The 23,473-nt window shown below is 55.5% G+C and overlaps 9 protein-coding genes across 9 annotated transcripts; 4 read left to right on the forward strand and 5 right to left on the reverse strand.

Moving 5' to 3' along the window:
• Positions 1-199: 199 nt before the first annotated feature.
• swnA (Aminotransferase swnA) lies at positions 200-1,693 on the forward strand (the record flags this gene model as incomplete). Its single annotated transcript, XM_014687675.2, has 1 exon — positions 200-1,693. One exon carries the CDS (start codon positions 200-202, stop codon positions 1,691-1,693), a length of 1,494 nt encoding a protein of 497 aa, XP_014543161.2.
• Positions 1,694-2,074: 381 nt separating this feature from the next.
• On the reverse strand, positions 2,075-3,063 carry swnH1_2 (Dioxygenase swnH1; the record flags this gene model as incomplete). The annotated part of the gene is made up of 2 exons (XM_014687676.1): positions 2,075-2,364; positions 2,430-3,063. The coding sequence occupies 2 exons, from the start codon at positions 3,061-3,063 to the stop codon at positions 2,075-2,077; spliced, it is 924 nt and encodes a 307-aa protein (XP_014543162.1).
• Positions 3,064-4,212: 1,149 nt separating this feature from the next.
• swnT_0 (Transmembrane transporter swnT) lies at positions 4,213-5,679 on the forward strand (the record flags this gene model as incomplete). The annotated part of the gene is made up of 1 exon (XM_014687677.1): positions 4,213-5,679. One exon carries the CDS (start codon positions 4,213-4,215, stop codon positions 5,677-5,679), a length of 1,467 nt encoding a protein of 488 aa, XP_014543163.1.
• Positions 5,680-5,925: 246 nt separating this feature from the next.
• swnN_1 (Oxidoreductase swnN) lies at positions 5,926-7,057 on the reverse strand (the record flags this gene model as incomplete). Its single annotated transcript, XM_014687678.1, has 4 exons — positions 5,926-6,194; positions 6,249-6,604; positions 6,660-6,898; positions 6,953-7,057. The coding sequence occupies 4 exons, from the start codon at positions 7,055-7,057 to the stop codon at positions 5,926-5,928; spliced, it is 969 nt and encodes a 322-aa protein (XP_014543164.1).
• Positions 7,058-7,904: 847 nt separating this feature from the next.
• swnR_0 (Oxidoreductase swnR) lies at positions 7,905-8,822 on the forward strand (the record flags this gene model as incomplete). Its single annotated transcript, XM_014687679.1, has 1 exon — positions 7,905-8,822. The coding sequence occupies one exon, from the start codon at positions 7,905-7,907 to the stop codon at positions 8,820-8,822; it is 918 nt and encodes a 305-aa protein (XP_014543165.1).
• A 366-nt stretch (positions 8,823-9,188) lies between these two features.
• On the reverse strand, positions 9,189-16,714 carry swnK_1 (Reducing polyketide synthase swnK; the record flags this gene model as incomplete). The annotated part of the gene is made up of 2 exons (XM_014687680.2): positions 9,189-9,210; positions 9,297-16,714. The coding sequence occupies 2 exons, from the start codon at positions 16,712-16,714 to the stop codon at positions 9,189-9,191; spliced, it is 7,440 nt and encodes a 2,479-aa protein (XP_014543166.2).
• A 1,709-nt stretch (positions 16,715-18,423) lies between these two features.
• swnH2 (Dioxygenase swnH2) lies at positions 18,424-19,477 on the forward strand (the record flags this gene model as incomplete). Its single annotated transcript, XM_014687681.1, has 2 exons — positions 18,424-19,126; positions 19,185-19,477. The coding sequence occupies 2 exons, from the start codon at positions 18,424-18,426 to the stop codon at positions 19,475-19,477; spliced, it is 996 nt and encodes a 331-aa protein (XP_014543167.1).
• Positions 19,478-20,615: 1,138 nt separating this feature from the next.
• AFC3_0 (Serine/threonine-protein kinase AFC3) lies at positions 20,616-21,994 on the reverse strand (the record flags this gene model as incomplete). The annotated part of the gene is made up of 5 exons (XM_066130104.1): positions 20,616-20,731; positions 20,790-21,030; positions 21,078-21,385; positions 21,629-21,780; positions 21,834-21,994. 5 exons carry the CDS (start codon positions 21,992-21,994, stop codon positions 20,616-20,618), a joined length of 978 nt encoding a protein of 325 aa, XP_065986484.1.
• Positions 21,995-22,678: 684 nt separating this feature from the next.
• Positions 22,679-23,443, reverse strand: Ebp_0 (3-beta-hydroxysteroid-Delta(8),Delta(7)-isomerase; the record flags this gene model as incomplete). The annotated part of the gene is made up of 2 exons (XM_014687683.1): positions 22,679-23,136; positions 23,194-23,443. 2 exons carry the CDS (start codon positions 23,441-23,443, stop codon positions 22,679-22,681), a joined length of 708 nt encoding a protein of 235 aa, XP_014543169.1.
• Between the last annotated feature and the right edge of the window lie 30 nt (positions 23,444-23,473).

Consider the following 23,473-nt stretch of genomic DNA (forward strand, 5'->3'; position numbering starts at 1 on the left):
TGTTAGGTGGTTGGCAGAGAATCGTCATCACGTCTGGAATTGAGACGATTGGCGTATTTGGGGGTTGTGCATCGGTTTGACAAAAGTACGTATGTAAACGACGCCGCGCAATTTCTACATGAATCCTGCTTCACGACATTGACTCTTTCTACTCGGTTAGTACTCTTATGACACGGGGCAACACGCAAAATTCGCCAGTATGCACTTGGAACGGGACAAGGTGTACGACGCCCCCGAGGGAGAGGTCTGGAGCACGGTGAAGCCGGCGTCGACACACAACAGCGCGCCCAAGAGACTCGCGCAGCGATGGAACCACCGATGGAGCGAGGAGAGCCTCACGCAGGGGGTATCCCCGCTCAAGGACTCGTCCAAGACGGTCAACGCGTCGGCAACGATCCCCCTGGGCACGGGCAGGCCAACGGCGCTGTACTACCCGTGGCAATCGGTCAGCATGGCGGGCACCGAGGCGAGCCGGCAGCCGCGGGGGCTGAAGCCCACGAGCGCCGCCAACATGACGTGCTCCAAGGGCGAGGCGGCGTTTGACCTCTCCTCGGCGCTCAACTACGGCGAGCCCTCGGGCTGGAGCCAGCTGGTGTCCTTCTTCCGCGAGACGACGGGCCGCGCGCACCGGCCGCCGTACGCGGACTGGGACACGACGCTGACGTGCGGGTCGACGTCGGCCGTGGACCTGGTGCTGCGCATGTTTTGCAACCGCGGCGACTGCATCCTCGCCGAGGCGTTCACGTACCCGGGCACGCTGATGGCGTCGCGGGCGCAGGGCCTGCGGACGGTGGGCATCGCCATGGACGCCGACGGCCTGGTGCCCGAGGCGCTGGACGCCGCGCTGCGCGGGTGGGACGCGTCGAGCGGCCGCAAGCCGTTTGTGCTGTATACCATCCCGTCGGGGCACAACCCCACGGGGGTGACGCAGTCGGCGGCGCGCAAGAGGGCCGTCTACCAGGTCGCCGAGCGGCACGACCTGCTGATTGTCGAGGACGACCCGTACTTTTTCCTGCGGCTCGGGCGCGGCGGGGGAGAGTCGCTGCCGACGTCGTACCTGTCGCTCGACACGGCCGGGCGCGTGGTCCGCGTGGAATCCACGTCCAAGATACTCGCGCCGGGCCTGCGCTGCGGGTGGCTCACGGCCAGTAGGCAGGTGGTGGACATGTTTGGCAACTTTGCCGAGGTCGGGCCCTCGTCGCCCGCGGGGCCCTCGCAGGCCATGCTGTACAAGCTGCTCGTCGAGAGCTGGGGGCCGGAGGGCTTCGCCGGCTGGCTGGACTACCTGTCGGGGGAGTACGGGCGGCGGCGCGACGTCATGGTGGCCGCGTGCGAGAGGCACCTCCCGCGCGAGGTGTGCGCGTGGACGGCGCCGACGCACGGCATGTTTCTGTGGGTGGGCGCCGCGCTGGCGAGGCACCCGCGCTACCAGGAGTCGGGTGCGCGGGACCAGGACCGGGATGCCGGCGCCGACGCCGACGCGGAGCTGTGCCGCGCCGTCGAGGACGGGATCTGCGCGCGCGCCGAGGCCAATGGGGTTCTGGTGGCGCGGGGCAGCTGGTGCCGCGTCGGGGGCGGTGCGGATCGCGCCTTTTTCAGGATGACGTTTGTGGCGACGGCCGAGGCGGCGGATCTGGAGCGGGGGGTTGCGCAGTTTGGACGGGCGGTGAGGGACGAGTTTGGGCTGGGGTGATGGTGGTTTGGGGAATTTACACGATGGATAGAGTATTTCTAGAGTGGTTGAACTATTATAGCTTTGATGCAACGACGTTTCCAGTACATGTATCGTTTCCATGTACCGTGGTGGTGTAAAGGCTAGTAGTTAATACAATTTACCTTTTCCTCCATATCTAGCTAGACTTGTCGAGGTCGCCTCATTACACGGGAGCAATAGAGAGGCGTTCTACAACACATGATTTGCAACATGATAAACGCTTTCAAGGCTGCGGTTCAGCCATCATCATGAGAAACACGTGTGGATAAGTTGTCATTGGAAACTGTAAATCGTAAATTGTAAATACAACATCCACGCACCGCACATCATGCAGCAACCTCTCAACCATTATACCCGCCATCACGAGTTGGCCATGCCCAGCACCTCGGCAAGGTTTTCCGCCGGGTCGCCGTTATTCACAATGCCCAGCCAAGTACCCGGCTTCTTATAACCCAAAAGAGAGAGCATCTTGTCACTCATCCCCAGCACTTTACTCCTCGGAATGGCCAGAAACTGATTCTCCTCGGGGCGCAGCGTCCCCGGGATGAAAAACAGGCCGTATATCTTGCGCACCTGGTCCGGCACCGAGTTATGCCCGGCGCCGTGATACACGGTGCCCAGAAAGACCAGCGCCGAGCCCGGCTCCATCTCTGTCACGATCCCATCAACATTAGCACATTTGGCACCATGGACAAAAGGCATCTCAGAGACTCACCCGCGAAGCAAACCTCATCAACCCGCGGCACCCGCGCATGATCCCATTTATGCGAGCCGGGAATGGCCATGGTCGCCCCATTCTCCCTTGTCGTCTTGGACCCGGCAATCATGAAGCCGAGCATCGTCTCGTCAGACAGGCTGTACTCGCCGCCGCGGTGGTAAATGCCGTGAATCATGTCGTCCCTGTGCAGCCTCTGCCGCGGACCGCCGTAGCTGATGTGGTACGTCAGGCTGCTGTTAAGCAGAGGGTCGATGGAGAAGTCCTCGGTGCGGTCCTCCCACGTCGCGGTGCACTTTCTCTGCAGCACCCGCGTGCGCAGCGTGTCGATGACGTCGAGCTCGGCCATCCTCGCCATTGTCGGCGACTTGCCCACGACGCCGGGGACCATGACGGTCTGCTTGGGGATCAGGTCGTACGCCTCGTGGCTTTCGGCCCTGGCCTTTTGGATGTACGGCTCGATCTCGGCGTTGATGGCCGCCACATCTTGGGGAGACACGAGGTCGACCAAGATGAGGGCTCCATCGCGCTCCAGGGTGGCGATGATGTCGGCGGTTGGTGCCGTCGCGGGGAGCCTTGTCAGAGAGACGGAGGGGATATAAGACGGGTCAATGGGGGGAGGAAAGGCGCCCATTCTGGCGGATAACGACTCAAGGCCGCGAGGGGATCGGATGTCTGGATTCTGGAATATGCTGTGTTCACTGGGCTGTGCGAATCAAGTGCGCCGTGTTGTGGTGACGCGGGATATCGTAGCTCGCTGTCGCCCCCTTTTCGTATACAAGAGCACAACGTTGAATGCATTCTACCGTGGTTTTTCTACCCGTTCTCGACCCCGAGTCCCTGACATGAAGACGCTTGGCCCCTTGTCGAGGCGTCCCAGTCCTGCCGCTGCTGCCGCCTGCTGCCACGTCACGGGTGGACTCGCTGCATCTGAGGTTGTATCAGGCGCGGGTGCGGGTTTCTGGCCCTGGGGTTTTTCTTTTTTGGTCCCTTTGTTCGCGGATCCATGTCTTGGACCCCCGGATTCCGACAGTTGCATGTGAAACCCTGTCCAGCGTCAGGTAGCTGCCGCCACACTCGGATGCAGTCTATATCGAGACGGGGGCGCTGGGAAGGGTCACATCAGGAGCTTGCTGTCCCCTGAGAGAATCATTTCTCAGTCCCCATTGACATTGCGCAAGCTTAGCTAGTGGGAGAGAGGAGAGGTAGAGTTGTTTCTCTGGTCAAAGATGAAAAGGCCATCCATCCAAAGGGCTTGTGGCTGCACAAAATGACGGCACGTCGTTAATTGACATGCCCGGACAAAGATGCGTAAAGCTTAGAAGAATCTAACTATGAATCATTGTTCTCGGATATAGCACGGGGTATAAACGTAGCCAACAGGCTCGTTGTTTCCCATCCCTTTACTACAAGTTCCAGCCAGGAGCTGAAGCTGACAGACAGAGCCATCATGTCTTTCCCAATCCGACGTTTGCAATACATGGCGGTGCGGGGAAGGCTGAGTGGCGGATTTTAAAAAGTCTACATGGTTCAACTGGCATGTACCACGGAATAGGATTTGCAAACGGTTATACAACGCACGTCTGTCTCACTCTGTCTCACTCTGCCATTGTTCGGTCGCACAAACTCATGTCCCCCAGAACTTGTCCTCAGAACATGTCTCGCCCTCAGCATCAAAACCCAAGACCCAAACCTACCCATCAATGGATCCAGCAACCAGAGACAATTCCGCCATTGTCCTCGCATGCCCAGCATGACGCGCGAACCGTCACAACCACCCATCATGGCCAAACTGGGCACAATGCCACCCCAACATGCTGCCAAGCCAGTCGACGAACACGCCGCCCATTTGATCCGCGAGGACAACGTCCCCATCCAGACGCAAAAGCCATTCACCACCCTCTCCGCCATCGGCATCGGCTACGGCGTCACCAACACGGCCGTCGGCATCCCGCTCATCCTCAGCACCGCCATGGCAGCCGTCGGCCTCGCCATGGCAGCCGTCGGCCTCGCCACGGCCACCACCCTCGCCGAGCTCGTCTCCGCGATGCCTCACCCCGGCGGCCAGTACATCTGGGTCAACGCCCTGGCGCCCAAGAGATACCGCCGCGGCCTGTCCTACACCACGGCCATGATTAGCTGGGTCGCCGCCGTGGCCACCGGCTCCTCGGGCAACCTGTCCGTTCCCCTAAACGCCTTCTCCATCGTGACGCTTCTCCAGCCGGATTTCATCTACCGCCGGTGGATGGGGTTCGCGGCCTTTCAGGCCATCAACGTAGTCACCTGCTTTGGCGCCTGCTTCGAGCACGCGCTGCCCAAGCTGTCCAAGGCGTTTTTGCTGTTCAACATCGTCTCCGTGGGCGTCATCATCGTGGCGCTGTTCGCCATGGCCGACGCCCGCACGAGCGCCAAGGACTTTTTCACCACTGTGAATACCTCCGGGTGGCCGGATGGCGTGGCTTTTATTATTGGTCTGAACGGAGCGAACTGGTGCTTCTCGTGCCTTGACGTTGCTACACACCTGGCTGAGGAGATTCCCTCCCCCGGGACAAATATCCCCAAAGCCCTGCTCTGGACCATCTTTATAGCATCCACCAGCGGCCTCTTGGTCGTCTTGGCGGTTCTTGTGAACCTGGGTCCTGTGGATGTGAGCGACTACTCGGGGATCGGCATCTTCTACCGCATCACGGGCAGCAAGGCGGCTGCTATTGGCCTCTGGATCCCCGTTCTTATTCTTGTCCTGGCGTCCGTATGGTCCATCCAGACGTGGCAGTCTCGGCTGGCGTGGACAATCAGCCGCGAGTCTGGGTTCCCGCTGCACCGGCACTTTAGCAAGATCTTCCCGGCGCCCTTTTACACGCCCATCTGGTCGCTGGTGGGTTCTGCCGTTGGCACGGCCCTGTTTGGTTGTTTGTATCTTGCGTCTGAGCTGGCCTTTAACTCGCTCATCGCAACGGGTATTCTGCTCCAGTATATTAGCTATAGTATCCCTACTGTACTGGTTTTGTGGCAGGGCAGGGGCAACTTTCGGCACGGCCAGTTTTGGTATCCCAAGTTGGGTCTCGTTGCTAATTTCATAATGCTGGCGTGGACGGTGGTGGCTTTCATCTTTTATTGCTTTCCTGCGAATGCACAGGTACGTCCGAGCCAGATGAATTATGTTTCGGGCGTTTTGGTCGTCATTGCCACGTTTATTGCTGCGCTTTGGATTCTCTACGCTAAGAAGAATTATAGGGTTATGGAGATTTAGAGAGAAGAGCTGTAGCACGCCCGATAAGTTGGTATTCAGCCACGGATTGCATGTTCCGGCGACTTTGTCAAACAAGTCATTCTAAACTGCTTTGTGATGAGAGTTCCCAACATGGCAACTACTTGACTCGATTCCTGCCCTACCCCATTAAATAAATGTTTTTTACATTCAGCAATTTGGAGCAATCTGCTCGACTCCTTGGCTACCAGGCATATCTATGCAGACCCCCTGCTGCCAGTGACCTAACTACGGTGCTCTGCTCTGCTTGAGTGTCCAGCCCGCCCTGAAAAAGTCTTCAATATCCGTCGTTTCCACCTCTGGAAAAAGCTCAGCGAGGTTCTTACCGGGCAAGTCGTGCGCTCTGCTCAACATGGAAAGCATGACTTGGCGCTCGACGTCGCGAAACATTTCCCCCTTGGCCGGATCCTGAAACACGGCCGTGTTAGAAGGCAGTTGTGTGATGTGACCCTTGTGAATGTCTTCCACCGAGTCGTATGCGACTTTGAATTTTTTCCCTGGCAAACATGTCAGCAGCGTGGATATGTGCTTTCTAGATACTGGCTATATACCTGTGACCTTGTTCACAAGCGACTCGAGGTCTTTTACCAGAAGCTTGTTTGACGCGACGACAGATTCACGCGGCCAATTCTCAGCCGGCAGACCTACTAGACGCTCAATGTATGCCGCGAGGTCTTGCGAGTGCGTGAGCACAAGAGGCTGTGACCCGTCGCCCGGAAAGACGCATTGCTCGTGGTCAATGTCGACAAATACCCAGAATGGAGTAATGTAGGTTGTCTTGGGGTTATGCGGCATCGTCAAGTGATCAAGGAAGATGCCGACCCTGATAAGCGTCCACGTCAACTGCGCATGGCGCGCGAGCTCAGCTTCGGCCTCGAGTTGAAAGTTGGTAAACAGGTCAGCGCCGCTGTTGGAAAGAGTGAGCACTGCTGTCTTGACGGGCTGACTGGAGGGAAACGTACGGGATTGGGGCATGGAAATCGATATAGTACTCGCTAGGAATGAATTTGGTTACGGTGCCTGATTGAGCCGCGGCCCGGATCAGGTTGATCTGCGCTTGAGCAACGGCTTCATCAACGAGAAGCAAGGCTGACACAACGACTTGAACATTATTCTCTTGCAGAATCTGTTTCATCTGCTCCACACTGTTGTAATCTACCGCAAAACGTTCCGGTTCGTCGACTGCGGTAGAAATTGAAGTCTGAAAAGTGTGAGTTTCCTTGCTACATGAACAGGACGGCACCGGGAGGCTTACTGTTCTTGAAAGCACAATGGCTTGGTGTTGGCCTGATTTTGCAATGGCATCCAGCACGGTGCGCCCGACGCCGCCTGTGCCGCCGGCAACGGCAACGACGACCATTGTAGAGGCGAGGAAGATGATGAGCGAATACTTTTGCAATAGTGCAAGGTTTTGGAAGCACGCAAGTTGCCCAAGTCGTGGTGGCACTTGAGCTAGTTTCGTGATATACGCCGACCCGGTTGCCAAGTATTTCTCAGCTTAACTACCTAGGCAGTTACCCAGTAGTAAATACTATACTGCATAGTCTAATCCCTCTGCATGTGTCCGCCAAAGGGCGCGATAAGCAAGAGACTGCATGCAGTGACTGGATCGGTTGCCCACGGGGAATCTTGGCTGCAGGGACAAGTCTCTCGCCAGACTGGTCAACAATTACAAATCGCAAAGTTATGCAGTTATTGTACAATTCGGCAGGTGTCTCTGGGCCAGCCCACTTGTGCAGGAGCAAGCATTGCATTGCATAGTGGAACGCGGATGGTAAGCTGCAATGTCCATAATGCAGAATGCTTGTGATGGAGACTCCCTGCGGCCAGGATACGGCGCACCGCAAGCAACCATGTCGTGCTTCCTGCGTCTCTAGCATCGTCAAAGACGGGTTACTACACTTGTATATGCCGGCTTCAGATCCGTACGAGCTGCCCACGGCTAGAAACAGTAGTTCATGCACAACGGACTCAACGGACTACCAGCCGCGCTTCGATGCAGGCGCGGTTCGTGCTCAGCGCACCCGGGAGAGTCGAGACTCGAAAGTTGTTGTCTGATCAAGTCTAGTGGACTGTATTCGCGGGACTGGTCTTATTCGCTTTGCTGTACGCCGAGAAAGTGCCTACGTAGTTTTGGGGACACCTCACACCTCTGCCCGACGTCTCATCGCTGTCTTTGAGGCGCAACTTTGCTCTCCTTCCCAGCAATGCGTGTGGCAATTGCTGGCTACGGCGACCTGACTCGCTACATCTGCGAAGAGTTTGTCAAAGCCGGCCATGTGCTCGTTATCCTGACCCGAAGCTACAAACCTCAACTCGAGAGCCAAGGAGTGGCTCAGGCTATTACCGACTATTCCCCGTCGTCTCTGAGAGCTCCTCTGGCCGATTGCGAAGTCTTGATATCGACAATTTCAGATATTTCGTCGGCCTATACCAATGTCCACAGAAACCTCATCCTGGCCTGCCAAGAGAGCCCCCGGTGCAAGCGCTTCATTCCCGCCGAGTTTGTAGCCGATATCGAGGCGTATCCAGATGAGCCCGGCTTCTACTATGCACCTCACGAGCCGATACGTGAGATGCTCCGGGGCCAGACGGATCTCGAGTGGACATTGGTTTGCATCGGCTGGCTCAGTGACTACTTTGTGCCGTCGAAGAATCGACACATTAAAGAGATTGGCGAGTTCCATCCCATGAACTGGGCCGGGAACAAGATTGTAATCCCGGGGACAGGGAATGAGCCTGTGGATTTCACATGGGCGCGCGATGTTGTGAGAGGGCTAGTATCCCTCATTGAGGCACCGCGCGGTTCATGGGAGCCGTATACCTTCATGTCGGGGGAGCGCAGCTGCTGGAATAAAGCTACCAGGCTCGCCGTGCAAAAGTATCGACCTGGTATTCCGATACAACATGTTTCGTTGCATAGTGTTGCAGGCATGATTAAGACGGCGAAGGATGAGAATACCGAGGTCCTGGCTGACTATTACCTGTTGTCTATCAGCCAAGCATGCGCAATTCCCACGGATAAGGTTGAAGCTCATAGGGAAAAGTACTTTCCTGGTGTTTCTTTTCGAAGTTTGCGAGACGGACTCTCCCAGGTTGACGAGCATCCGGACTCGATACTGTAATGTAAATAAGGCATTGTATCAAGGCTAAAAATCACCAAAAGCTGCCATGGCAAATTTTCTATTTATCAATCGAGCTGAAAACCCTTGTTTTCACACTATAATTATACTATACAGTGATGAAAACTGCCCAAACAACGTATAATTCCACAACAATTGTCTGATGAACAAAATGGTGAGACTTAGCTTGAATATCGAATAGTGCATCCAGGCATAACTAGTGAAATGGAAAGAATAAAAAAACGATACAGGAATTTAAACAACCTGCTTAGAACGTAATATAAAATAGACTCGACAGGTCAGCTCACCCCAGGGTTGGGAACAGAATGAGACCAACAACGCACAAGCAGCGAATCCATTACGTGCGATTTACACAAACGACGTATACCATCTACCATAATCCATCGTGTAATGTACATTCCAACGCCTCCTCACGAACGCATTTTAGCCCTTGCCGCCTCAATGCAATGCACATACCTGCGGACGTATTCCTCATCCAACGGCGGGGCCCGATACGCATCCAGTCCTAATACATGCTTACCGACCGGACTCCCACTCACCAAGCTACCTACAGTTTTATCATTGTAGCCATCAAGAACAGTAGCAATACGGGCCAGCGAACTTGTCGGGTGGGCGGCCGCATACTCGAGCGCGCGGCGGTGCCACTCACCAAAGGAAACCGTCTCTTTGCCACCGCCTACAGCGCAAATCATTTCAAAGAAGTGCTTGAATGTAGGTGCCTGCGGGTTAACAAAGTCATAGTCCTCGCCTACTCGCTCCTGGTCCTCGGTCATGATGGCAGCAATCGTCCCGCACAGATAGTCGACCGGCAGCACAGAGGACAAGTCGGCATTGATCAAGGGAAAAGCGCCCAGGTCCAGACTTCCCGTAACGAGATTATTCAAAAAGTCGCCACGATCAAGTCTAAAGCGGCCACTGGCAGCCGAGGCAGCCACAAACGGCAACCGATAGGACGATGCCTTTGCGCCGCGGAAACGAGCGGCCACAACCATTTTTTCAGCAAGGTACTTGGACGTGCCGTAGCCGTACTCGCCGTCGTGCTCTGCAAGGCCGTAGCCCGCATGGATGGGCAGCGTGGAAATGGTGGATATGAAATGGATGGCCTTGGCACGGCCGCAAGACGCCAGACGCAGGACCTCGTGCGTGCCGAGGACGTTGGGGCCAATGTAGTCGTCCAGCGGGCGCATCCAGTCTACAAGAGCGCCTGAATGGAGAATGGCGTCGACGCGGCTCGCCAAGTCGTCGAAGACGACCTCGCCGAGGCCCAGTAGGGGCTGGGAGAGATCGCCGGCCACCGAGACAAGCAGCGGCTCGTACTCGGGCCGCCAGAGGCCGTATTGCTTTAGCGTGGCAATCATGCGTTGCTGCGCCTCTTGAGAGCCGCTGGCACGCACGAGGCAGTACACTGATATGCGTCTTTGAAGAAACTCGTGTATCATGAAGGCGCCGACGAAGCCGGTTGCGCCAGTCACGAACACGGTCTCGGGGACACCAGGAGAAACAGGGTTGTTGAACTGGAATGTGGAATCAAGAACGCCCCTTCGGATGTCTGCCATGTCGACGCAAGAAGCGGCCGACGTTGGCGTGCTTGGTGTTGCGCCATCGGTATCTGATGGACTGGACGTGCTGCCCTCGACATCGTCCAGCAACCGGCACAACAGGAACTCGCTGAGCGACTTGAGATTGGGGTAGAGCAGGGCAATGTTGGGTGGCAATGCCATTCCCGTTAATGTCGCCAGATGGTTGCGAGTCAGAATTGCTGTCAGAGAGTCAATCCCCAATTCGTGCATGGGTCGACTGGCGTCGACGTCCTCGGTCCTCGTGTACCCTAATGCCTTGGCAATTGTTTCTTGGACCATGTGCAACACGATGCTGCCATACTTTTCCGGAGAAGCGTCTGCCAACAAGTCGCGCAAGTTGACGACCTCATCAGCCGGCTTCTGGACCTTTGTTCCGCCCAGCATCGAGTGCAACAAGGGGGGGACACCGCCTTGCTCTTCGTAATAGGCCCCGAGACGCTGTAAATCAAGGACCGCCGCTACCGTCAGCGCGCGGCCTTGATACACGGCTTGCTCGAAAATCTCTAATCCGGCTTCCGGCGGGAGGAAACCCAGTCCGAGCTGCGCGAGATGGGCGCGGGTAGTTGGGACGAGAGTCGTCGCCATGCCGTCTCCAGCCCACGTGCCGTAGGCCACAGAGCTGGCTGGCAGGCCCTGCGCTCGTCGCAGGTGTGCGAGCGAGTCGATGAAGGAGTTGGCGGCGGCATAGTTGCCTAGGCCCGGTAGGCCGATGATAGCAGATATGGAGGAGAACATCATGAACAGGTCTAAGTCCATGTGCTTGGTCAGTTGGTGCAGATTCCATAGGCCGTCGACTTTTGGCGCGAAAACCGCGGCACACTTGCGAGCAGTCAAGGATGACAGAATGCCCGAGTCAACAACCCCGGCAGCGTGAACTACACCGCGTAAAGGCCGATCCGGTGTAAATAACTGCACAACTGATCCGACACTGTCAAGGTCTGCCAAGTCGCAGCCAACTATGGTGGCTGTGGCACCCAGTTCAGCCAGCTCGGCGACGAGTGCGTCGGCACCGGGGGAATTCGTCCCCTGCCGCGACACCAGAACAAGGTCACGAACCCCATGGGCGGTGGCCAGTCTACGGGCTACGCGGCTTCCGAGATCACCCAGGCCGCCCGTGACCAACACAGCGCCGTCGGTTCGAACGAATGGTTGTCCGACTGGCAATGGTGCGGCCGGGCCAGCGCGCTCCATATGGGGCGTTAGCAGCTGTTCTCTGCGGACAGCAATCTCTGTCTGATCGGCCAGCATCAGCGCTTGGCTGAGGGAGGCGCGGTCCGTCTCCTCATCGACGTCGATCAATCGCAGCCGCAGCTCCGGATGCTCACTCCGAGCGGCGCGCATGAGGCCCCACAACGGCCCGGCGCCGATATTGACGGGCCGGTCGTCGGCTCCAGCACCCACGGCATGCCGGGTGACCCATACTATGGGCGCGCCAAGGCCAGTTCGGATCGCCTCTTGCAACTGAGCCAGCGCTACTGCAGTGACCCTGTGTGCCATCTGGACAGTGTCGGCGTCAGAGTCCCACAGAGTCAGCAAGCCGTCGAGCTGGTCGGCCTCATGAGGCTCGCTCACTGCCACCAACTGCATACCCGTGGCTAACAAGGCCCTTTGTGCCTCTGTTGTCCACGCAGTCTCTCCCGACGGGCAGAGAAGGCCCCACGCACCGCGGGGCTGGATGCTTTTAGTTTCGACGCGACGCCAGTTGATTTCAAACATCATGTCTTGCACTCTCGGCGCGGCATCGGTCCCAGTGCTGGGTGACACGACATCAAACCAAATGGCTTTGTTTGCGGGCCGGAAATCCTCCCGCTGAAAGGCATATGTGGGCAGCATGACTCTTTTGCAGCCAAAAGGCTTGAAATATGCAGCCCAATCCACCGGCACATGTCGGACGTGTAGCTCGCCGAGACTGCTTTGGATGACCGACGGCCCATCCGCGTTTGGCTTTAAAGAGGGCAGCCAGAGGGCAGCGCCGACTTGACCAGGATCGGCGAGGCATGCCGCGCCCAAGCCGCAAAGCATTGCACTGGGTCCAAGTTCCAGAAAGACATTTGCGCCCTGGCCGGCCAGCGTTTGGAAGGCGTCGCTGAACCGGACAGCATTGCGAGCCTGCTGAACCCAATACTCGGCCCGTTCAAGCTCATCTGACCCGGCTAATCGACCAGTCATGCTGCTAATTATGCGCATCTTGGGTGGGCTGAACCGGATATTTTGGGCCAAGGCCCTCAAGTCATCCAGCATACCGTCCATGTGGAACGAGTGGAAGGCGTGGCTCGTATCAAGCAGCTTTGTCTTGCGTCCTAAACTTTGCATATGGTCGAAGATGGCCTCAACAGCCTCCACGTCTCCTGATATAACCGTCTGCAAGGGCGTGTTGTAGCCTGCGATTTCCACCTTGTCATGCTGTCCTAGTTCTTGAATCGCGGCGCTGACCTCGGCGCTGCTAGCTTCCACTGATGCCATCTTGCCCTGGCGAGGGATAGCCTGCATCAGACGACCGCGCATCATGACAAGCCGGCAAGCATCCGACAAGTCCAACACTCCTGCTGCATGAGCGGCGGCAAGCTCCCCCACGCTGTGGCCGAGCAAAAAGTCGGGCTTCACGCCCCAGCTCTGCCACAGCTTCCAGAGGGAAACTTCCAGGGCAAACAGGGCGGGCTGGGCAAAATCTGTACGGCTCAGCAGGGCAGCATTCTCGCTTCCCGATTCGGCCCACATGATGTCGAGAAGGGGCCGCTCCAAATCTGTGAATTTTGTGGCAATTTCGTCGAGTGCATCCCGAAAAACGGGATAGACAGCATACAGATCTTTGCCCATTCCTGGCAATTGACTTCCTTGCCCCGTGAAGAGCATTGCTACTGTTGGACTCCCGACCTCGTTCACACTCAGGGGTTGGGTAGGACCTGAGCTTACAGATGCAAGTTTCTCCAGAGTCTCTGCCTTGTCTCCAGCCATCACTACCAATCGCCGGTGAAGGTGTGAGCGGCATGTGGCAAGCGAGTAGGCCACATCACGCAGGCGGCTGTCCTTTCCGGCGCCGCTCTCGATGTGCAGTCGGAGCCTCTCCGCCTGTGCCCTGAGAGCGGAATCACCTTGCCCCGACAAAACAAACGGGATAGTAGCCGGGAGCGACGGCGGCGCAATGTTGCTAGTCTCTTCTACGGCGGGAGTAGGCGACTCTTCAACAATGACGTGGGCGTTTGTGCCACCAATACCAAACGCACTCACACCCGCCCGGCGTAGTCGGTTGTTATTTGGCAGCCATGGTCGATTTGCCAGCACCAATTCCATGTTGGCGCGCTTCCAGTCGACTGCTGCCATGGGCTCCCGCACATGCAATGTTCTCGGGAGGGTGTCATGTTTCATGGACAAGACGACCTTTAATAAGCCGACCACCCCGGCCGCGGCTTGAGTATGCCCAAGGTTGGACTTGGCCGAGCCTATTCTCAGAGGATCCGAGCCGGAGCGCTCCGTACCAAAGACCTCGGCCAGCGCAGTCGCTTCAATAGGGTCGCCCAGCTTGGTAGCCGTGCCGTGCGCCTCGACGTAGTCAATGTCCCCTGGCTCCAGTGCCGCCCGGGCCAAGGCATTCCGAAGAAGAGCTACCTGGCCAGGGCCACTGGGAGCCGTCAGACCGGCGCTGGAGCCCCCGTGCATCACGGCGGTCCCACGAAGCACGGCGTGGATGTCATCGCCGTCCCGGCGGGCATCGGACAGGCGCTTCAGAACTACAATCGCCGCGCCCTCGCTGAATCCCGTGCCGTCCGTGTCATCGGAGAAGGCGCGGCAGCGACCGTCTGCCGAAAGCCCGCCGAGTTTGCTAAACTCAATGTGAATGCCCGGGGTGGTGAGAAGGCTCACGCCGCCGGCCAAGGCCATGCTGCACTCGCCTTGGCGCAAGGCGTTGCACGCCAGGTGCGTGGCGACAAGGGACGATGAGCACGCCGTGTCTACAACGAGAGATGGCCCCCGGAGGCCGAGGGTGTACGACAGACGGCCGCACATGGTGGCGCTGGCGCTTCCTGTGATGGAGTATCCCTCGAGGTCTGGCGGTGTACCGTTTGTCGTGGCGTTGTTGCTGACGCCGAGGAAGACTCCGGTTGCGCTACCGCTGAGCTGGTCCCGTGTGTAGCCGGCTCGTTCAAAACCTTCCCAGCACAGTTCCATCATGAGGTTGTGCGTTGGGTCCATTGCCTGTGCCTCGCGGGGCGATATGCCGAAGAAGGACGCGTCGTATGAATATATTTCGTCGAGGAAGCCGCCTCGGCGGCAATACGACGTGCCGTCAATGTTAGCGTCGACATTATATAGTTTATCTGCATCCCAACGATCCTTGGGCACATCGATAATCGTGTCGCCGCCGCTTTGGAGTAGCTGCCAGAGAGCCTCTGGCGTAGCCACACCACCGGGTAATCGGCAGGCCATGGAGACTATGGCAATGTCCTCATGACTGCCAGCAAACGTCTGACTGACTGCTTGTGACTCGTTATTGTTTTCTCTGCCAGCGCCGGCAAGATAGGCAGCCAGTGTCTTGATCGTGTAGTGCTCAAATAATTTTGGTGTTGGTACCGGCCGGTGCAGCTGCTTCTCCAACGCCGCCTGCATGCGAATTATGCGCACAGAATCCCCGCCGATTCGAAAGAAGTTGTCTTCTGTCCCAAAGCGATCGTGGCCAAGAATATCCGACCAAATAGCCTGTATCCGCTGCTCCAGCTCAGAGGTTGGCTGTATCATGGTTTGATGCTGCATCGCCTCTATCGGATCAGGGAGCGCCTTCCTGTTGACCTTTTCGCTGGGAGACAGCGGCAACGCATCCATTTGTACAAAAAACGTCGGCAGCATGTATGCCGGGAGGCGCTCGGCAACCCACGGGCGTAGAATGCCGTCTAGGGAGGCTGCATCGTGACAAGGCGCATGAAGCACACAATACGCCACCAGACGATCATCGCGACTGACAACCACCGCCTCGGACACATTGGCGTGATCGACCAAGACGGCCTCTATGTCGCCCACGTCGATGCGGTGGCCGCGGATCTTGACCACCCCATCTATGCGGCCTACGACTTGGAGCTTTCCCGGCGCTATGAAGCGAGCCAGGTCGCCGGTGCGGAAGAATACGCCGCCATGAAAGGGATTGACGAGGAACCGGGAGCGTGTGAGCTCAGCTTTGTTCCGGTACCCGTTGGACACGCTGCCGCCGCCAATGTACACTTCGCCCTCGGATCCTATAGGCACGGGCGACATGTTGTCGTCGAGGACATATATCCTACCGTTGGCGACGGGATTGCCGACGACGATGTCGCCCTGCCCGACTCTGCCCACGCTTCCGTAGGTCGTCTCGGACGGTCCATATACATTCCATACGGAATCGGCAGCGTCGAGCAGGCGGTCTGCAAGCTGGCGAGAGAGCGGCTCCCCGCCGCAAATGACTTTGGATAGTCGCGGATTTCCCTTCCAGCCAGACTCTAGAAGCATCGTCCACGTTGCGGGCGTCGCTTGCAGAATAGTGACCTTGTGGCGTGCCATTAAGCTGATAAGCTCGCGCGGATCCTTGACCGCACTTGTATTCGCGATAACCATTGCGGACCCAGACACAAGTGGCAATAATAGCTCCAGGGCCGACATGTCAAAGGATATAGTGGTGATGGCAAGAAGGCGATCACGCTCGCTGCAACCAGGCTCATGCTTGCGCAGCGAGCTCAGAAAGTTGGCGGCGGCTCCGTGGCTAATCTCGACGCCTTTGGGGCGCCCAGTCGAGCCAGATGTATAAATTACATATGCCAAGTCCCGCTTTTGGATTTCGGTTTCGAGGTTGGTACCATCCGTGACTGAGCCATCTCTTGCCTCGGACACGCTCAAGCATAGATCTGCCCAACGCCCAAGGCCCTTGGTTGGCCTGCCGCTGAGCAGAATAAGTCTGAGCCCGGCATCTTCAACCATTTGGTTGATGCGCTCGGCGGGGAATGACGGGTCGATGGGAACATAGGCGGCGCCTAGCTTGAGCACAGCCAGCATGGCAGCAATGAGGTCGATGGAGCGCGAGACGGCTAGGCCGACTACATCGCCCTGTTGTAGGCCTCGCTTTGCGAGACATCGCGCGAGGATATTTGCAGAGCTATTGAGTTGTTTAAAGGTCACCTCATTCTCGTTGTGAATCACGGCTGTGTTGTCTGGAAAGCGATCCGCCACTTGTTCAAACAGCTGGTCCAGCCGACTACCTAGCAGCGAGATATCGTCAGTGGCGTTGAACTCGTTGACCAGGACTTGGTAGTCGTGATCTGAGATGCCACTCATCTTGAGTTGTACAACGAGTTCAGGGATGAATGAGAAGATGAGCGCTCATACGATGGGGGTTGATGGCAAGGTTTCGGCGTCCTGCCACGCATTGGACGACGATAGTCGGCGCAACGAGTATAAACAGGAGCGGAACGGGCTTTCCTACACCACATGCTCGACTACCACCGTGGCACACATGCAGTAAGGGCAAAAGGGGTTCCTGTATCAACGGCTTTGCTAGATGTGGAAGGAGATGGTATTCCTTGCAAACCCGTCTTGGCTGACTGGCTGTATGCAGAATGGAATTATTATGAATAATGTCAAACCTTAAACTTGACAAGACCCCGCGGCAACTAACGTGATACTTTTGTCAACATGGGGATATAGGAAGCATCTGGCATGTCGTGATGAGGAAATAAAGTATAATTCATGTACTCTTATAGATATTCCACTGTGCTTCCGACTTGCAGAAGGTGCCAAAAGGGACATGGGCTTGAACACAATGGAACAGTCCTCGACCGGAGACTCTTTGCGGCCGCGCATGAAGCCACCGATGCGGCAGACGCGGCATCACCAAGCCGGATCGCCTCGCGTGATTTCAGCATACTAGGTGTTGATGCTAAGCTGGATCAACGCATATTAGTACGACAACCCTATTCTTCGTTTCAGGAATAGCCCAAGTCAAGGTATCCCGGTAGATGGAGCGCTCCGTAAAACTAATTATATGCGATGCAACGTGCATACATCGTGCCTGGTCCCCTGCCGTCCCGTGCCGCAGTGGCGACGCTAATGCATGCAATTATATGTGTCACAGATGACACGTCACGAACTGCATGAGTGCAGATCTCATTCATCATCTGGTCCAGACCCCGTATGCATATGCCCGCAACCTCTGTCGGTCATCTCTCACACGTTTGACGTGGCTACCCTTCCGCCAGCCGTGCCGTTTCGCCGCCGCATGCATCCCGCCAAATGGGGAAGGGAATCTGAACAAGAGTCTGGTCTGCTCCCATGGTTTCAGCTCAGCACCCAAAGTTTATTTATCGACGGCCTGGGGGCGTTGGAGGCATCAGGGTCCACTGGTGAGTGCATAAGGGCCTGGTCATGTTATCTTGTCACACCCTGGAGTGTCTGAGAAGGCCTTTGCCGCGCGGCACACGGGGAGTGCCCTTCATCACGCTGCTATAGCATGGCAGAGATGAATACCGAACATGGTCTACCGCATCTACGGCGGACGCCCTGCCCCGGCCATGGCGAGAAAGGTCGGAGGCACCCACTCGGGCTCAGCAGGTCGTCATGTTACATCTGCCGACGAACTCGGTCGAGCCCGTTCATGCGCATGCAATAGCGTCAGTTGTCGCATTCAGCATACATTCAGCCCATGTTATGAATAATGATATCTTTGCGTTCCCCATTCGCATGCGGAGCCGCGCTGACCAAACGGTGTGGCCTATCACATGTGTATACATGCGGCATCCGATGGTTTTCTTCCCCTTTCAACACTGCCGCGTCTTGGTCATCGAGGCCCATTCAATCAAGAGCCAGGATAGCTTATCGCCCTTAAAACACACCCGTCTAAGCTCTGTTGTTGGACATGTTCATGTTGCCGCAGGCTCGTTGAACAACTGTGCGTCTATTCTTTTGAGTGTCACGGCACTACTTGTCCTCCATTGCCAACTTCACCAGCCCATCCTCAAACACCACGCTTCCCTTAAGCCTCCCCAGCCATGATCAATTCGGACGCACAGTCGGCGCAGAAACAAGTCGAGGTGGAGAAACCCGACGAGAAATACTCTGCTCCACGTCTATTGGCTCCCATTCCGGACTCGTATCAGCCCGCCAAGGCCATCACCAAGATTCCCGCAACATCTTCCCTGGAAGACATTCTCGCTATCCTCGAGCGAGACGGCGGTGTCATTCTGACCGATTTCGTTTCCCTACAGGAGTTGGACAAGATTGACCAAGAGCTTGAGCCCTACACAAAGTCGTCCATTGTCGATGATGACTCCTACAACAACTTTATAGGCAAAAAGACGCTCGTCATTCCCGGCCTAGTCGGCAAGTCAGACACCATTGCCAACATTCTCGACACGAATGAAACCATAGACAAGCTGCTCAAGGTAATTCTAGAGGAGAGGTACCCCGCCGTTTTCGAGCAGCACACCGAAGAGCTCGTCGTGGACCCGTTGCTAAGTATCTGCATGGGCTTCCACGTCGGCCACGGCTCTCCGCGCCAGGCCCTACACAGAGACGACATGATCTTCTCCAGCAAGCATCGCCCCAATATGAAGATTAACGAAGTAGACGGCTTCAGCTGCTTCCTCGCCGGGACCAGGATCACGCGCGAAAACGGCGGCACAATGGTCATTCTCGGTTCCCACAAGTGGGAGCACGATAGACGCGGCAGGCCCGACGAAGTTTCCTTCCTTGGTAAGGCTCTGTTTTACAAGTCGACTTTATTTCTCGGGGCTAACTGCGTGGTGTGCAGAAATGGAGCGCGGCTCTGCGTTTATTTTTCTTAGCACCCTCGCTCACGGCGCGGGATATAATACTATTCCTGGCGAGGTGCGCAAGATTACAAATCTCGTCTTTTGCCGGGGGACTCTGCGGACGGAGGAGAACCAGTTCTTGTGTGTGCCCCGGAGCAAGGTGCTGAAGATGAGTCCCAAGATGCAGACTTTGCTGGGGTTCAAGAAGCCGGCGGGCAGTTGGCTGGGAATGGTGGAGAATGAAGACCCTGCCAAGGATCTTGAGGCTATTTATGAGAAGATGCTCAAGTAAATGAATGGGATACAATATGCTCAGCCTTATAGTGCTAGTAAAATACTCACTCTTGTGCTGACGGCACCTTTTATGCGTCTAGTGATGTGCGGTTGCTGTTGGTGTTGAAATGTGCTAGACTTGCTCGTTCATCCGCACATGGTCAATACATTGTCAAATCGCACTTGACATATGTCTTTGACGTGAGAAGCTGGACGGTACCTCAGTCTGGCAGGTCGCTCTCACCAAGTCGTGCTGCTGGCGGATGACGACCTTGGCCGCGTTCACACCTCCTGTTGGTAACTCTTTCCCATCACCGTCACCCATGGCGAGCAAAAAAACTCGAAAAATGTCTGATCAAACGGTGGAAATTGGATCGGTCCTTGTCGAAATGTTACGAGACTTCCATGCAACACCACAGGGCGTTGGAAGAAACCAAGGATCTTGAATGTCAAAGCAAGTTCTTAGATTCAATATGAGCACAGTTGCAAGTCTTCATATACTGAAACTTTTTTCACACCAAGTACTGTCAAGCCCAATACGCTGAGCTATGCTAGCATATCAGTTCTTGATATGCGGGCTGGGTATCGTCAGTCTTCTGTATGGGCCGATAAACCAGGAAGAGGAGACTAACAGGCTGCCAAAATCATGGCCTGCAGGTGATTCCCATAGTTGCCCAAACGCCGCTCGTTGAGCTTAGGGTTCATCTTCGCAATACCGCTCTTTACAAATCTGCTAGTTTGCAAAATGATGCTCGGACCTAGGCTCTGAGATGTAAAAAAAGGAGAGAGAAAAACATTGCCATATGCTCTCACACCTGGCAAGCGCCATCCGAAAATATGATAACACTGATGCAGCTATGAATAGACAAGAATATTTCTTTGAATACTCCTTCGATGGGCGGGAAATAGTAGAGGTTATGGTCAGAAAACAATAGACGGTTGTAAGTGAAACAGCCTGAATCATAGTGGTGATGTGAGCAGAACGGTTTTCTGACGGGTCTGTCACGATTCCTTCGCGGTGTTTCCATACGCTGCAATTAGCACCAGGGTTATCGCCTCCGTGAAGAATCACTCTCTCTACTGCGCACGCCTTTCATTCAGAGAATGGAAGATAGGATGCTGAAGCAGCTCCCTGGCAGTCTTGCGATTTCCGGTATCTATTGGAGCATCCCAGACGCAAAGTCAAGGAATACATCTTTCTCATGGCCAACTAGTTCTGTTACCGTATCTTCCAGCCTCTTCCTTTCCACAAGGTCCGTACGAACAATATCATCTACCGGCAAATGGCAGTAAGTCTTTGTGTCATGGCTCATGAATGTTGGCCGACCTACTCTCATCATTGAAGAATGGACCGACCCAGAACTCAGTCATGGCATTGCACTCCTTGCCACGCGAATTAACGACAGGTTTCTCGAGTCGATAATTACGAAAGAAGCGCTCCCTCTTCATACACTCCTCATCAGGTTCTCCTAAAAGGGATACCATTTGGGCCAGGTGAACATGCGCGTTGTACTCGCCATCTTCACCAGCCGGCCTGTCAAACAGACCAATACCTTCCATGAGGTTCCACATCTACAAATGTCAGTACCTCCTTGAGGGCTGGGAACATGTCAGCTTACTAGAAGGCCGAGATTCCAGATTTCGACACTGTATGACCATGGGCAGCCTAGAATAACCTCGGGGGCACGAAAACGATGGGATTGGATTGCAGAAAGGTGACCGTTGCCATTAGCTAGTACGGGAAAGGCGATGTTGAAGTCGGCGAGCTTTGGAAGCAGTCTGGAGCCTTGCAAGGGCCCAAAGTTGCCTTGCGAAAGGTAAGTTTCGCGGCCATCCTGGATTCGAATGTGCTTCGGCTGGGGGCTCTTCATTTGATGTTTGACAGCTTCACCTTCAATCGTCATCATAATGTTGTCGACCTTGATGTCTGACGGGCCATAGTTAGCTTCATGGTATTCAGAGGGACTAAGCTCAATTTACCTGTATGAATGAGGCGACATTTAGTGTGCAGCTAGTCAACAGCTTCAAGGAGACACATTAAAAAAGTTGACAAGAGGCGGTGCAAGTCTCTGGCCCCGTAGTCTGTGTTGAAGCTGGAAAAGAGTTTCTCTCATGGGAGTGTACACGAGACAAGTGTGCGTCCCATTTTTGCCCGTTAGTTGGAACTCGCCAATGTGTGTTCGGATAAAGTCTAGTCCTACATGTGACGGCTCAGCGTTGGCTATGAACTTTGAGACCCCTGCCTCCCAGCCTGCGTCTAGGTCCAGGGCCGCGATCTTGACAGCGACGTAGCGAGGTGCCGATTTATCTGCCGAGTTCTCGCTAAGATGAAACATTAGAAGAAGCAACCAGGTGCGCGTAGTATCGAGGCTCACAACACAATATTCTCTGCTAACCAAACGGGAGAGCCGACCCCATAGCCAAGCTTTGTGATTGTCTTGAACCTGCCATTGAGCATCTCACCAGGTCGGGTAGGATGGAAGGATCTCAGACGGTCGCCTGGTAGCAGCTCCTCGTCAATAGGCTCATTTATCATGTGACTTGACCATCTCGAGCAAGGCATTGACGATTGACGAGGGCGAGAAAACAATCCTATTGGCCTTTGCCTCCAGAGAGCTCGCAGATTCACTCTAGAGATGATGACCATCTTGAAGTCCAAGCTACGTCGCGCTGACTAACGTGCTGGTAGAGTAACGACCCGCGGATACTTTTCGGTGCCTACAGGTAGGGATATTATGTAAGTGCTCACGTGTTGGCATAATCTGTTGGCCTGAGGTTGGTACATGTATCTTGCCATTTCTACTTGTGCTCGAAAGCTAGGGAGCCTGGAGTCGTGCTCCCGATGCCCAAGACGGTGGAAACGGTACTGCGGTTTTACATACGCCCAAAAGACTTCGCCAGAAATTGCCTCTGTGGGGAGATGTTATGGTAAAGTGAGCATAGACTTTGCAGCAAGAGCGGCGGAAGAAGTTTCCAGTGTCTGAACAGTGCAAGCAGTAAGCTATGTGATCTGAATGAGTACATACAAATGCCATTCTTTCCAAGCCTCGTAATCTATCATAGCTATCTATATTACCACGGCGGTTTTCTCCGCCCCTTTCCTTCAAATTGCGAGAGCTGTAAGCCAACCCTCATATATCTATCGTCTGTCCATCTCTAATGCCCTACATCAACGACAATGAGATGATGTAGCAGGGGAAAGAAAGTGACCCATTCTCATCTACAGGTGCTTCTTCGCAGAGCCATTCATAACCTTGGTCTTCTCAAAGACTTTTGCAATGGTCTTGGCACTGTATCCCATCAGAGCCAGCGGAATGACAATCCAAAAGGCATTGCACAGCACAAAATAAGCCCAGTAGTAGTAACGCTCAGGACGGGAGTAGGCCACCCCATTCACATACTCATTGTACCAGCAAATGACGTAGTACAGCACATCACCATAGAGCTGGCCCATGCTGACGAGCAGTTGGAGCGGGTGTCTCCAGGGGTGGTTCGTGATGGTGGCGTAGGCGATGAAGAAGGACAAAGGGCCCCAGAAGAAGGCGGTGACGGTTTCCATGCAGACAACAAAGGGGTCTTGGGTCATGTAGCGCGAGTCGGAGAGGGAGTACTCCTTCCAAAGCTGACCATAGAGGTCGGTTTTGCTGGCCATGTCAAAGTGATTGTAGGAGAAGTAGCCTAGGCGTGTAATGAGTCAAGTGGATGGGTTGGATGAATGAATGAGCGACAACTTACCTTCAAACGTCAGGTGAATAGAGCCGCAAAGAACCCACCAGAATGCAACGAGCACCTCGCCAAAGGAAATGGCCGGCCTGGTCTTCACAGCAAACAGATAGGTGGGCACGAAAATAACGCCACAGCCGGCGGCGAAGATGGACACCAAGACACCGGCGTTCATGGTGTTGGCGACGTATGTCGGGATGGCCACGCCCAGGGGGTAATAGGGGTGGTGCGCACCGAGCGCTTCAGTGATTGGGCCGTCCATTATGGATTGAAGCGCTGCCGCGTGAGAGCG

Source organism: Metarhizium brunneum, chromosome 2 (genome assembly GCF_013426205.1).
Source record: "Metarhizium brunneum chromosome 2, complete sequence".
NCBI classification, from domain to species: Eukaryota; Fungi; Ascomycota; class Sordariomycetes; order Hypocreales; family Clavicipitaceae; genus Metarhizium; species Metarhizium brunneum.